We start from the raw sequence: 15,458 nt of genomic DNA, 5'->3' as shown, positions 1-15,458 counted from the left end.
CCGGCAGTTCTCAAGTATGACTTGGACCTACAGACAGGGCCCACCCTGACCACTCTTCTCCTGAACATAGCCCTCAGAGGTGGCCTGGCCCTCCCTGCCTCCCTTGGAAGGACAGAGCCTGTGTTCAGCTGACACTGGGAGTGCCCACATGGCCCACCCATGTGGGTGGTGTGGGAATGGACGCGAGGCAGGGATTGGGGCGGGGGGAGGGGTTACCGGAGCCATTGGAATAAGAGCCATAAGGGCAGGGCTCGCAGGTGCTGCTGTTGGTCTTGAAGAAACCAGGGTTGCAGGGTGGGCAGCGGGTCTTCATGCCAGAGGCGGGCAGCTTCACTGCCCCCTCCAGATCCTCACTGCAGATTTTCGGCTGGGCCCATTTGTACATGAGCTGTGTCTGCAGAAACAAAGCATGACTCAGCCTGCCTGTGTGGGATTAGCACATCTTCAGGAATTTACCTTGAGAGTGGGGGGATTCTGGGCTCCAATGAAAGCTCCACCACGGTGGGGCACTTTGTTTTGGTCACCGATATATCCCAGTCCCGTCGCCTAGTGCCTGGCACATGGTCGTGCTCAATAAATATCTGCTGAATGAATGTTGACTGGATGAAGAGGGATAGACCTAATGAGGACTCGTGTGTCGGATGGAATGGGGGGACCAGTTGCCTCCAGAGAAAGCTCTGATTCCAGTGTAGAATCTTATTACTACCAATGTCACAGGAAAAGCAGCTGGTGAAAATCCCAGAACACAAAAAGGCATGGAGTAGAGGTGGCTTATGTAACCCCTGGGGGGAAGAGAGGATGGCTGAGGTGTCCCAATTTGTCTTCCAAGTGTTGTCTTTGCTTTTTCACTTATTCAGTAGGCATCTATAGCAAGTCTAATACATCTATGTGACTCAGAGATGAATGACGTGGCCCCTGCCCTCAAGGAGCTCACCGTCTAGCAAGGGCACCAAGCACATAATAACAATCCCCATGGGGGTATGGACTCTACGTTCTCTGGGACATCCAGGCAAGAGGAACGACGTTGGTTAAAGAACACAAACTTCCAGTTATAAGATCAGTAAGTTCTAGGTATCTAAGGTACAGGTGATTAGAGTTAATAATACTGTATTATATACTTGAGAGCTGCTAAGAGAGTAGATAGTAAACATTCTCACCACAGAAAAGAAATGGTAATTATTTGACCTGATGGAGCTGTTAGCTAGCTCTATGGTGGTCATCATCTTGCAGTATGTAAGTGTATAAAATCAATACACTGTACACCTTAAACTTACACAATGTTATGTGTCAGTTATATCTCAAAAAAACCAGGGGAAAAAGGCAAGAGGAACGGTCAGCCACCAAGTCAGTGGACAAGAGAGCATTGTATCTGTCACTTACTAGGGTTGTCCCTAGTCTTTTGATGGAGAAATTGGATAGAGAAGAGGAGATGAATTACAGGAGGTCTCGGTGAATCAGGGGTGAGGTTGGGCAGTGTCAAGCTTCCCGTGTGGCCCTCGGGCAAGTCAGAAACAGAAGGATTGCATTGAGGTGATGATGCAAATGCTCTGTGTAGCATACCATACATGTGAAAAGGTGGGTGAATAAAGCATCGGTCCATTTTATTAAGGATAAGAAATGACAGGGTCTTAAAAGGGTCCCATGCTGCCTTCATTGAAGGTGAGCCCTGAGACAGACAACTCTTCTCCCTGCCCAGCTCAGCCTTTCTCCCTGTGAAGAGCAGCCAGTGACCAGACACCTGGACTAGTGCTCTAACCTTATGTCACCTGGCTTGTCTCCTTGAGTCTCATAGAGAGAAAGGTCTGGGGAGCTGGTAGACTGATTGAGGCCATCTCTTGGAGCAGCACACACAGCAGCCCCAGTGGATCGGCCATCCTGGTCCCTGAGAAAGCCCTGAGGCACAGCAAAGGCCATAAAGGCAATAATAGGAGTCCCTTGATTTTAAAATACAGCTTAGAAAACAAAATCCCGAGCAGAACCAGTGTGGGCCTGAGGGCTGAGACTTCTGTAAAGCACTCCTGGTGACTGCATATTCCTGTGCACTACTTACCATGAATACTCCAGGGCTCCTCCCTGAGCTGTGCTTTGGCGGGGCTGCAAGGTGGGAGCACTGACTCTGGCCCCACTCAGCACTTAAAGACCCTCAAGGTGATCAGGGGAGGGCAGACACCCAGGCTTGCAGGCATCAGAGCACACTACGGATCTAGAATGCCTTGGTCTAAGCCGGGAGGGGAAAGAGTGGGGCAGAAGGAAGCAAAGACAGCCACAATCGGCCACATGTTATGCCCTGGAGGGAGAAGAGGAGCCGGATTGTCCTCATTTAATTAGTGGGTCAACTGAGGCCAAGAAAATGACAATAATTTTTACAAGGTCATGCAGAACACCAGACACTATAGAACTGGGTCTAAGGTGCAACTGACAAGATGTATCATTTCGCCTGGCTGCTAGGGAAGGGGATTTTGTTCCAAACATGAGGGTGGGGTGGGGCAGTGCGGGGCGGGGGGTGGGTGGTGGTCAGTAAGAGATGACTATAGAAACAATCACCGTAAAGGACTGGACTTTATCCCTCGCTTAATTAGCAAAAAGAGGATTCGGCCAGCCAGCCAGCCAGGAAACATTTATACATCCTAATAGCCGAGCATATGCTTAGTGCTGAATGATGCAGAGTTCCCCACTCCTATTTCTTGAGAGGCTCTGATTTAGGGATATAGGCAGTCCATTCAGAATGTCTAATCTGAGACAGATCCCTCCACTTGTGCCCTTGAGCCATCCCTGCTCATTTCCTGTTGTTCCTCGAAGTCATCAGGCACACACCTGCCCCCTCTACACCTGCTGCGTGCCCCCTGCCTGGAGAGCTCCCCTTCACCTCACTCAGGTCTCTGCTCAAATGTCACCTTCTCAGAGAGGTCATCCTTACCCTCTCTAAAATAGCTCTGTCATTCTTTATCTCCCAATCCTGTTTTATGTTTTTCTTCCTACCCCTTACTACCATCTGAAGTATTATCATACACCCATTTGTTGTCTGTCTGTTGTCTCTCCCTCCACTTGCTCCACAACAAGAATTAAGCTCCATGAGAGTAGACGTTCCCTTGGTTTTGTGAGCTGCTGCACACCTAGCGCCCAGCACAGTGGCTGGTTGTACATGTGAACAAATGGCCTCCTCTGAAACACCTTCCCTGCCCGCCACCCTCTGTCCTGGTCACTCCTCTTCTGGGCTCCCCCAGTGCCCTGCACACTGTCAGGCCCATCTTCCTTGTCCCTGCCCTCCCCCACAGGACAGGGAGCCTCTGAGGGCAGGAGCCCATCCTGCTCGTCTCTGATTCCCCAGCTGGAGCACAGTGCCAGGCACAACAGCTGATAACTCAAAAAATGCCTGTTGACTCAATGGCAGAGCAGACTACAAAGGAACGTCTTTCTGAGGCAGAAAGCCTCGGGGGAAAGAGGGAGCCAGCAGAGATGGAACAAGTCAGGCCATTCTCCAGTAAGCCAGGAAGTAGGAATCATCCCCTTTGCCAGCCCACAAGAGCAGCGCCGAGGGGACAAGTCTGATGAGTTCCGTGAAGAAATAAGTATGTGTGGACAGGCAGCTATTGCCCAGGGGGTGAAGCAAATGGAAGAAACCAAGGAAAAGAAAATGAAGGTGTTTTTTGAAACAGAGCATATGTGAATAAGTAGCGGAACAAATGTGGCAAAAACAGCTTCTGACCTGAAAATAAATGAGGTCATCTCGTTTTGCTTCCCCACTGGCCCCAGGGTCACTGCAGAGGTCGGTGGGGTTTTCTTGGGTGCCAGCTTCACTGGCCGCTGGAGGTCTGAACCTGGCAAAGCCCAAGGAGCAGGCAAAGGGGCCCCGTGACCGTGCTACCCACCTCTCCACTGGCATCACAGGCCGTGTGAGTGTAGAAGTAATCTTTGTCTGTGCAGGCTGGCCGCACTCTGCAGGTGGAGGATCCTTTTTCTAAATGGCAGACGCAAGGACAAATATATGAAGTTAAAAAAGCAGAGCTCTTGACCACTTGCTCACGATGCTATAATGCCCAAGACCTCGGGGTGAGGCACAACACAGACACTGCAGAAAGTAGACAATCCTGCACACCCACCTTCCCTTTGCCTGAGCGGCATCATTTTCGGTCCCTAAAGCCCTGCTCAGATACACCCTTTGCGCCTCTCCCTGGTGCTGATGAGAAACCACTGGGCCTGCCCTGTGGAGCAGGGCATGAAGAGGTGGACTGGCCAAAGGACCAGCAAGGAGGGAGGTAGCTAGAAGGAGCATCTTGCAGGTTTACCACAAATTCCCTGGAACTCGCCATCTTCCAGGTGCCTCAGAACCCTGACTGTGCAGGTGGTTTTTCTACTCCTGAAGGGTTGAAGCAAAACACAGGAAAGCTTAGGGCAGTGCTTCATCCTCTTACTCCAATTCTGTCTCTGAATTGTCTCTTAATATATGCCTAGAATGAAGGCCTTCCACCTCTGTATTTCCCCTTCTCCATGCAACGATCCTATGCAAATAAGGCGACGATTTAATCCAACTCTTTCCACTTTCCCCACCCCCAGGCCTCACAGCACTATCTCTAAGCCTTGACCTGAACTTAATGAAAAATGTTATTATCATTTTATTTACTTTACTCTCTGTATATTCTTTTTTTTTTAAATATTTATTTATTTAGGCTGCGCCAGGTCTTAGTTGCAGCACGTTTAGTTGCCGCATGTGGGCTTCTTAGTTGTGGAATGCAAACTCGTAGTTAACGGCATGAGAACTCGTAGTTGCGGCATGAGAACTCGTAGTTGCAGCATGAGAACTCGTAGTTGCGGCATGCATGTGGGATCTAGTTCCCCCACCAGGGATCGAACCCAGGCCCCCTGCATTGGGAGTGTGGAGTCTTATCCACTGCGCCACCAGGGAAGTCCCTCTGTATATTCTTCTTATATCTAGGTTAGTTCTGCTTTAACCCTATGAACCCCTGGATAGCAAGAACTATTTCAATGAATCCCTCTTTAAAGCAATGGATTTCACCTTTTTTGAATTACAAACCATTTTGAGAATTTGAAAAAAAGACCTGTTTCCTGTATCCTGAAAAATATACATACTTCATGCAAATAATTTTTTTTAATTTCCAGGAGATTTACTTTCTCCAGAATAAAAACCACTGCTTTACAGAGTGCCAGTACAACACTGCTTACTATTACTGTCACCACTATTTCTAATATGACTACTGTGTTACCTGCAGGTAAGCAGGTGATAATGGTGAGACCGCTTCTCTCTCTCTATTACCTGACAGGCAGTTTGGTAGAATGGAATGAGATTTTTAAGTCAGACAGATCTGGGTTTGGATCCTGCTTAATCATTTAGTAGCTGTGTCACTTTCAGCAAGTTACTTATTAACCTCTCCGAGCCTTTGTGCTCTCACCTGTAGAGCAGGAATAATAATATCTACTTACTGGAGCCAGCACATACCTGACACATTGTAAGTAAGAATTTGCTAAGTGCTGGTAATTATTATCGCCTGGGTTTGTGGGAATTATTTTTATTTGGTAACTATCATGGGATTTTTAGTAAGGATTAAAAGTCTCCTTTCTCTTCCAGTTAAGGCTTATTTCTCAACTGGTCCCTTCTTCTTCCCAAGGCACCAAATGAGTTGCTAGATCGGAGAATCTCCTAGTTACCGCCTTGTTGGCCTGCACTGGGGAGTTCCCTCAATCACACATTTCCATGCCTCTTCTGTCCCCATCTTAATTAGCCTGGGCAAGAGGGAACTACTGGCTGAGAAACAGCTGGGGTCTTCTCAGCTCATTTACTTGGTTAACAGACAAAGGCCTATTTCAACATAGAGGGATCCAGGGACTCCTGGTTTTGACAGACTTGGCCAGGAGAAATTTGGGGGGAGATGCTGAAAATAAGCCAGTTCCCAGGCCCTTGCATATTAGATGTAGCAAATTGCAAGTTACGTGTTAGAAAGTGCATTCCACACAAGGACCTTTCTCTGCTTGTCAAATATTTGTTCAACCTGACACCCCAGCTCCGGGTTTCAGCAAAAAGGGTCCAGCTGTTTACACAATGACAACTTCTAAACTGGTTTCAATAAATGATTAACGCAAATGCTGAGCCAGACCTCACTTTCCCAGCTCAGGTTTCATCAAGGTGTTGAAGCTGGAGACTAGTCATGTTTGAAGGATTGGCCTAGATATTTGTTGAGAAAATGAAAAGTGATTCCTGTAGGACTGGCCCTGGGTAAAACTGTATGAAGATAAAGTTTATCTTGGGGGCTCCACCTGCTCTTTCTGCACCTTCCTCCTCCTTTCCGTATCTTCCCCCTGCCTCCGGAAATACAGGCTTCTCGTTCTGATCCTTTTTATCCAAGGAAAACATTTCCCCTGAAGATTTAAGTACCTAATGAACCCAATGCCCAGCTCCAACACCACCACAGACTCTGCGCAAATCCCTTAACCTCTCTGAGCTTCTCCTAATTCATTTGTAAATGGGGAAATCACCCCTGCACTATGCTATGAGTAATGAGAAAATGTTTTGTGAACTGTAAAGTACTGTACAAGTGACTTATTATTGTTACCTATGCCCAGAGTTGTTTTATACCACTAGAAGACTGCTGGGACAGGCCTTAATGTAAATGAATAAATAAAATTAGTGCTTACTACATGCCAGACACTGTTCTAAATCTTTACCTGTTTTAATCAGTGCACACAATGATGCTATGAGGTACATACAATTATTGTCATTCCCATTCTAGAAATGAGAAAACTGAGGCACAGACAAGTGACTTGCCCAAGGTGGCGCAGCTAGGAAGTGGTGGAGCAAGTATTTGAACCACAGTGATTTTGTTCTGGAGTCCATGCCCTTAAACCCTGTGCTGTTCTATTAGGAAATGAATCCCTAATATTAAACATAACACAAAGGAATAAATTCTAATGATCAAATTTAATCTCTCAGTGAGAAAGATGCTTTCAGTCAAGCCTTTGTCCCTGACATCCACATGCGCATCAGCTCCTCATTAGTCTAGGTTCTGGATACGGGCAATGGCACCTGAGGCAAAATCTTCTGACTGTAGCTTCTGCCTCCAGCTCTTCCTTTCCTCATCCATTTTCCAAATGGCAACCAAAATGGTCTTTCAAAGGCACAAGCCAGATCATGTCATTCTCAGTTTTAAATTCTTTAATGGCTTCAAACGCTAATAGGATCAAATCCCAATTCCGTAGCAATGGCACAGTAGGGTTTAACCCTAACCTGTTCCCTGCCCACCTCCTAGCCTTGGATGCTTATTCTCTCTAAGTAAGCTGCAGCAGTGCTGAGTTACTCCTGGATCCCTGAGCCTTCTGGCCTTGGCTCACACTTCTTCCAGAATATCCTGTCCCCATCAAATCACCAACTCATCTTTCAAGATAGCTTATCTTTCAAGACCACAGCTAGTGCAGCCTTTCCTCCCTCACCAGAGAGGACTGACCACTTCCCTCTTTTGCTTCCACCGCACATTACACTCAGTACTCCTATCCTAGCACCTCCTGTACCGTGGAGTTATTACACTTGGAGTTTCTATAACCACATTTCCACTTTTGACATAAGCTGGAGGGCAGCACCAGCTGTAACCCTAGCATCAAGCCCAAGCCCTGGCACCCAGTGGCCACTCAGAATATATTTACAAATGAATGACTAAATGGTCACAGGGCCTCCTGCCACTCCCTTTGTGTACATTACATCATAGGCTCTCATCAGACTCTCTCTGCATTTTCCCAGTCTCCCACTGACCCTGTATTCTGGAACAATCAAGTCCCAAAGAAATGTGATACTCTTTGTATCCCAAGCTGAACATATTCTTCATAGTAAAATCTCACTTTCCATTTAAAGAGGTGGATGGAGAAATCAGTAGCAAAAGGAGAATGGACTCCAAGAATTCAGACTCCCAAACTAATACCTTCATAACCACTCTCTGGATAGAAATCAATTTACATAGCATTGATCAAAACACTCTGTAAGCAGTTCTTCTAGAACCACCTTGCCATTTAAACCCTGTACCACAGTGGGGCTGGAAAGGGAGCTGGAGAAAAAGACTAACAAAGGCTGCTATTGATAGAGCAGGGAAGAGGAATATGAAATTCAAGTGGAAAAACAGGAATTTAGACTTATAGGTAAAAACTTCCCCCAAGATCTAAAAATCTCTGTTCTTGCTGAAAACTACACTCATTTGGCAAGATCTGTGTAGATAAATAGAACTTCTATATTAGGAATGGTGTAGAAATAAGCAGCTCACAAGGTCAGTGGTGGGTCTTGGCTGAGCAAACACATACTGTGACACCTGTGTGAAGAAGGGTGGGTGTGTCTGTGTAGGGATGGGGGTGTCTGATTAAGAGAGGACCTTGAGCTGGGTTTGTATACAGTTCTGTGTAAAAAAGGAAAAATGGAATAGTTATGGGCATTTGCAGGGGAAGGGAGGGGACTCTTTCTCTCTCCCTACCTGTTTGTTTCAGAACCTGTCTTGGAGATTGGTCGCTGTGCCAGTCATTGGACTGTCTAAGCACAGGGCCCTCTGGGGACACTACCCATCTTATACAAGAGCCCTGCTGCTCCCGAGATCCTCTCAAATAACCAGGTCCCGTTTCTCAAGTTGGGCTGTTTTAGGAAATTATCCAGGACTGCAGAAATAAGCTGCTTCCCACTGTCCTCTTATTTTCGCTTAGAGCAGTGGTTTTCCAACTGTGTTCCAAGGAACCCTGGATTTCCTGACAAGGCCTGCTTTGAATTCAATGGATGCTTTGGATAAAAGATTATAGCTTCTTGCTCTCAAAATGTTTTGCGTAACAATACGACCTCATGGCTCTTCTAAATTAACTTTGATGATAATTGTTATAAATTAAAATGTATAAATTTATACCTCTTTTATCTACTGTATATGTTATTTATAATTATAATCTTAATTAAGGTTTCATTAAAAAACAATTGCAACCCCTTTCCATAGCTTTCCTAATTCCTCTAATTCTGAGCTGCTTTTGCTTTTTGCCATGGTACCCTGCACTTTTGCTGTCTAATACACTATATAATTTATTATATATTTATTATTTAGTTATTATAGTTATTACGTATTCCATTTACATTCCAGAATGTAAATTCCATGAAGACAGGGACCCTTGTCTATTTTTTTCACTGATGTATTCCAAACACCTAGAGTAAAGGCCTGGCAGATAGTAGAGGTCGATAAATACTTACTGAATGATTTCATTTCAAGAGTGATTGGTGGATTAGCTGGGCTCTTCCAGGGCCCAGAAAGCAAGGGCTTAAGAAGAATCGTCTTCAGCTTAGCCAAAAGGATGGCTCCACTTCCTGTCTGTCCCTGTGTATATGTTGGTACCCCCCCACCAAACTCTTCCCGCCCTCAGAAACATCACCTGAATATTTGTCAGGGTCACACTGGTGGCAAGAAGTCTCTCCCTTATTGGAATAAGAGTTAGCTGGGCAAAGTTTGCAGCAAGAGGAGCCCTTCTGGTCTGCGTATGTGCCTGGTTTGCAGGGGAAGCATTCTGAAGTGTAGGCCACTCCTAGGGAGGAAGAACAACATAGGAAAGCAAGAACTGAGCCTAGAGACTGAGCCCCCTGAGGACCCACCCACACCCTCCCTGCTGAAGTCAGCGTCAGACCCCAGACCCAACCCCATTCTCCGTTCTCCGTACCTGTTATGGCGATGTTTCTCACCAGCACAGGCTTAGAAACTTTGGACCACACTGAGAAAGCTGTGGTTCTCCAGTAGAGGACGTTATTGCCTCGATTTAGTTCGACCTAAAAACCACACAAACAGGAGGAGTTAGTTCAGTCACAGAGACAGGTATTGCTAATCCATTGCATTAGCCTCCTGTTGGGATCCCTCCCCTTGCAGTCTGCAGGGCAGTGCCTATTCTGCTCCTCTCCCTCAACTTCCTCAGCGTTGCCCTTCCTCCCAGCTTGGCTCAGCTCCTCTCTCCTTCTTTTTTTTTAAAATAAATTTATTTATTTATTTATTTTTGGCTGCATCGGGTCTTCGTTGCTGTGTATGGGCTTTCTCTAGTTGCAGCGAGCAGGGGCTACTCTTCGTTGCGGTGTGCGGGCTTCTCACTGCGGTGGCTTCTCTTGTTGCACAGCACGGGCTCTAGGCGCACAGGCTCAGTAGTTGTGGCGCACGGGCTCAGTTGCTCCGCGGCATGTGGGAATCTTCCCGGACCAGGGATTGAACCCGTGTCCCCTGCATTGGCAGGCAGATTCTCAACCACTGCGCCACCAGGGGAGCCCTCCTCTCTCCTTCTAAGGCTCCTCTTACAACCCTCTCATGCCCTCTCCCACTTCTCCCTCAGTCACATATACCGTGAGCATTTCTATGTTGAGACCAATGAAGGGACCTGAAGATCCTGACAACAGGGTGGCTGAAACTCCCTCATTCTTCTCTGGTTCTATTTATCCATGCCCCAGCCCCAGAAGAGTGGGCCCTTTAAAGCTGGAAAGCTGCTGGTCCTTGGGGTCAAGCCAGAGGAGTGAGTCAGTTCACATCCATATTATGTCAACTCAAGAGGAGAGAAGCTATAGCATCCTCATGTTGTCAGACAACTGCCCTCTAGGGAGAGAAGAGTGGAGGCCCAGATGGGGAGGAAACACTCTTTGGAGGAAAGGCCCTTGGTCCCTTTTCTGGAATCTCCAGGGAGAAGACTGCTCTGATACTCACACTGTGGAATTCCCATCCTTTCTCTGTGGTTTTCATCCACCTCGAGTCATCTGCATTGGGCTGGCACTGGTCATTCTGAACCTGAGGCAGCAGGAATTTGAGATCAGAGTCTCTCAGCTTTCTAAGGAAATGAGTTGCTTACCCCATGATGCCCCAGCCCTCCAGAGGGCCCTTCTTATGGGAGAAGGACTGAGCTCAAGAGTCATGAGATTTGAAGTATGGCAAGAGCTAGTTACACACAAAAAATGTCAGTACGTTGACACTAAAGAAATTATGCGTAACTCAGAGCTGTTACGTGCTGTTTTCATGTCTGAACAGGGCAGAACACCTAGGAAACTCCCAGACTCTATCTACTCTTCCCCTCAGGGTCCTAAGACTTCTGCCTTTCTCTTTGCCTCTTGAAGCCTCAGCTCACTTTGACTACAGTTCTCTCCAGAGGGAAAACAACTGTGAAAACTTCCCAAGCAGGACTATGCGTGTGATTCCTGTAAATGAGTCTGAGCCTCGGAGGGTCTTTACCTCCCACCTTCCCCCTCAGCCAGGGGCTTACAAAAAACTCGAAGATGATGCTGGAGTCTGGGTAGTAGTATTCAAAGTTAACAGTGCCAGACTGCTTCAGGTTCACGGCGTACATCAGCGTGGCCGTGCACTCATCCGTGTTGGAGGAGATATAGTCACCCAGAGGAACCCACTTGGACCTGTGAGGGAACAGGAGCCAAGTTCACAGTCAGGAGCCCAGCCCACCAGGGCTTGTGCGATATGCAGGTCTCATGTCCTGCTAGGTCTCTGCAGAATTCCAGACTTGTGATTCACAAGTGGAAGCTTACACCTGAAAATGCTCAGTGAAGAATGACCTCCAAGTCAAGGAGCCTGGAGGTACAGCCAAGAGGAGGACAGGTAGGTGTACCTCCACATTATGCAGAACTACCCAGAAGATAGACGGCAGGTAAGGTTGTGGATAGGGGGGAGGTAGATAATATTTATTGGTTGCTTACTATCTCCCAGATGATGAACTACATATTTTACACTCATGATTTCTTTCTATCAGTAAGAGGAAATGCAATTTTGTCCCCATTTAATGGATGATAAAACGGAGGCTTGTTGAGTGCCTTGCCCGGTATAACACAGCCAGCAAGTGACAGGGCTGAGATTCAAACCCAGGTTTGCCTAACTCAAAGCTGTCAAAGAAAGTTAGTAGATAAAGCTATTCTTCAGGACTCAGAAGTCCATCCAGTCTAATCCACCCATTTTTTTGTTTTTTGGTTTTTGTTTTTGTTTTGAAATGTCCACTTTTAGAGGCTACTAGGAACTGGTTTTTATGGGAAGGGGGAAGGGAGAAGGCATGTTGATTTTGTTTTCTAAATACCTCTACTGTGTCTACCCTACCCAAGGGCTCTTCCTTCTCCTCCCCGCATGTCCCTCAGCTCTGAATCAGCCCCAGCTCGCCTCCCTGCCTCCAGTCCTCTGCTTCCTCCAATCCCTTCTCCACAGTGTGGCTGGAGAGAGCCTCCAGAACACAAATCTGACCCTGTCACTTCCCTGCTTGAAACTCTGACTCCCTGTTGCCCTTAGGATGGGGTTACGAACTCCTCACCCACTCTCTATGCTCCAGCCCTACAGCATTTCTTTCAATTCTTCTGCCAAACTTTCTCTCACCTCTGGCTCTTCCCACACACTGTTCTCTCTTCCTGGAACAAACTTCCTCCTCCCTCCATCTATTTAATTCCTACTCGTGTCTTAGAGCAAACGTCACCTAATCTGAGAAGTCCTCCTTGACTCCTTTACCTGCCTCTGCTACGTGTGCCCTCAGCTCTCACTGTTCCCTTTCTCAAAATCACAATCCTCCTGTATTTCATTTAAACATGTTATGAAATATTTAAGACCCGCCACCCTGCTTAAGAAATGCAACACAGCAGAAGTCTTGGTGTACCCCTGGCTAATCTCAACCCCCTCTGCATCACACACACCTTTCCCCACTGTCAAGTAACCACTTTCCTGAATTTGGTGCTTGACGTCCCCATGTGGTTCTCTGCCCTTCACTAATTATGTATGTATTTCTAAACAATATACTGTATGATAGCATTTTGCATGTTTTTTTTTTAAAGGACATTTTTTTTTAAATACTTATTTTATTTAATTAATTAATTAATTTATGGCTGTGTTGGGTCTTCGTCTCTGTGAGGGCTTTCTCTCTAGTTGCGGCAAGTGGGGCCACTCTTCATCGCGGTGCGCGGGCCTCTCATTATCGCGGCCTCTCCCGCTGCGGAGCACAGGCTCCAGACGCGCAGGCTCAGTAATTGTGGCTCACGGGCCTAGTTTCTCCGCGGCATGTGGGATCTTCCCAGACCAGGGCTCGAACCCATGTTCCCTGCATTGGCAGGCGGATTCTCAACCACTGAGCCACCAGGGAAGCCCCATTTTGCATGTTTTTATATCTTATGTGCTCATGGATTCTGAAACTTGCTTTTTTTCCCTCAACACGTATAATGATTGTGGGATTCATCCATATCCATATTCACACGTGAACAAAAGCTCTTCTTTCACTTTTACCAGTATGTAAGATTGCTTTCTATGGTTTGCCCATATTTATTTATGCATTACTTGTTGACGGACATCTAGATTGTTTCCAATTGTTTGCTATTGTGCACACTCTTGTTAGGAACATTCTCACATGTCTCCCTCTACGCATATTTGAGTGGAAAGCCTGGGGGTAGAACTGCTGGGTCACAGGGTATGTGAACCTCCAACTTTACCAGCTATGGCCACGTTGTGCTCCAGAGTGGCTGTCGTCAACTGCACCCACCCGCAGCGAAAGACAGTTCCTCTTGCTCCACATCCTCCCCACATCTGGAATGGTCAGACGTTAAAATTGTTGCCAATATGATACGGTAGGACAGAGTGTCTCAGTGGGCTTTAAATCTTATTTCCTTAACTATCAGTGAGGTTGAGCATCTTTTCGTAGTTTATTTGCAATTTGGTTTCCTCTTCTGGTCATACTTTAATTCTTCTTGAATTGCCTGTCTTCCTGCCTGTCTTGTCGATGCTGTGAGGGCAGAGACCAAACTTAACTTGCTCACTTCTGTGTCCCTAGCACTAAGCCCTGGACCTGGCACAGAAGAGGGCCTCAGGGCATTAAACAGATGAATGTGGGAAATGGGTGATCAAAGACAATCCCACTATTTCACTGCTGTGCCTGAGACCAGCCCAGGTCTCCAGTGATTAATAATGGTCAGTTCAGGGGACCTCAGATTAGTCCAGTTTTCCCCCAGTGTTTGTCAGAATAACATGGTACTTCCAGCTCTTCAACAGTTAGTGTTATTCTCAAATGGAAGCGTATCCAAAATACCTAAGCTGAGCTCATCCAATATACCCAGCTAACCTAACGGTACTGATTTCTCCTTGTTAAAAGAGACAGCACTTAAAGCTGATGTGCTCACAGCATCAGCTATAAATAACTCCTGAAGGTGGATGAATAATTAAAAAGATGCCGTAAGTGGATTACATTTGCAAAATGCATCACAATTCTGACTTTTGTCAGAGCTGTCCCTGGTGAAGATCGTTTCACGTTCAATAATAACAACATGTCTTGATTGATTTCTAGTGCCAGGCATCGCTCCAAATCTTTACAAGTATCATTTCATTTCATCCTTACCACAGCCTCTAAGAAGAGTACTATTTTTATCACTGGTTCGTTAGAATGAGGACACCAAGGCATGGAAGAGATTAGGAACCTGCCCTCAGTCGTTTAGCTGTGATCTGCTTATACCTGCTTTGTTTTGCCATGGCCCTGGGGAAAAGGGAGGCAAGTTTTCAAAGAGGAATTCTCACATGGTGGCCACCCAGACACACTGCCAAGCTCACACTGGGTAGCACTGTTTATAAATTCAGGTCAGAAAGAAGAAACTGTACAGGAAAACTTAGAAGCTTCCAAAGTTTGAGACCCTTTTTAATGCTTTCTCTCATTCTTGTTTCACCTTCACAGTGTTTGGTCTTCTGTTCTTTCTCCTCCATGAACGTACAGCATCCTTTCCACAACTCCCTTTTCACTCTTATCCCCTTTTGCTTATCCCAGTTTTGGATCTGAGGACTGTTTCCATCACCTTAGTCCTGGGACATTTACCCAGGGACCAAGGATGATCCCCTGAAGGCTCAGGATCCTGCCATGGAAACTCCATTCAGTTGGCCTGTTTTGTTTCCAATTATTTATTTTGTGTCTGCTTTGTGCCAGGTGTTAGATACTGGAGACACAGCAAAGCACAAGACAGCCCTGACCCCCTCCCTCTTGGAGCTTGCATTCTATTTCTAGTGGAGGAGACAGAAACTTATCACACAGTTAATCACATAGTAATAACTATGGTAAGTGCCATAAGGAGAAATACAAGATGATGTATGTGTGTGTAACAGGGGCCTGTGGGGTCAGGGATGGCTTCTTTGAGGCAGTCACTTTTAGGCAGAGACCCGAGGGTGAAGCAGGAGTCAGCTGGGGGAAGAGTTGCAGAAGAGCGTGTTAAAGGCGCCAGGAGGGCGGGAGCATGGTGGCCAGCGTGGCTGGCGCTCTGAAAGCAGGAGGAGAGGCACTGGAGAGAGGCTGGAAGAAGGGGCGGGGGCAGAGGCCCTGCAGGCTGTGACAACGTGTTGGATTTTATTCCAGTGGGAATCCACAGAATCCAGAGTTCTGAGCAGCAAAGTACTGTGATTGGGCTTGTGTTTAAGAAGATCAGTCTGGCTGCTGAGTGGACGGTGGCCTGGAGGAAGCTGGGGTTGGAA

The 15,458-nt window shown here is 46.7% G+C and overlaps 1 protein-coding gene across 1 annotated transcript in view; it reads right to left on the bottom strand.

The window, feature by feature from the left end:
* Window positions 1-15,458, bottom strand: part of ELAPOR1 (endosome-lysosome associated apoptosis and autophagy regulator 1) — a 68,566-nt gene that overhangs the window by 12,567 nt on the left and 40,541 nt on the right. The window contains exons 4-9 of the mRNA XM_059900804.1: window positions 11,242-11,389; window positions 10,692-10,772; window positions 9,673-9,778; window positions 9,391-9,540; window positions 3,870-3,958; window positions 217-394 (exon numbers count right to left, since the gene is read on the bottom strand). Of these exons, the coding sequence (XP_059756787.1) occupies window positions 217-394; window positions 3,870-3,958; window positions 9,391-9,540; window positions 9,673-9,778; window positions 10,692-10,772; window positions 11,242-11,389 (752 nt within the window). The remainder of the gene's footprint in view (window positions 1-216; window positions 395-3,869; window positions 3,959-9,390; window positions 9,541-9,672; window positions 9,779-10,691; window positions 10,773-11,241; window positions 11,390-15,458) is intronic.

The sequence above is a fragment of the Balaenoptera ricei genome, chromosome 1, assembly GCF_028023285.1.
Source record: "Balaenoptera ricei isolate mBalRic1 chromosome 1, mBalRic1.hap2, whole genome shotgun sequence".
In the NCBI taxonomy this organism is placed as follows: domain Eukaryota; kingdom Metazoa; phylum Chordata; class Mammalia; order Artiodactyla; family Balaenopteridae; genus Balaenoptera; species Balaenoptera ricei.
Note: the sequence above shows the minus strand (reverse complement) of the source record. Positions and strands in the feature narration are given on the sequence as shown.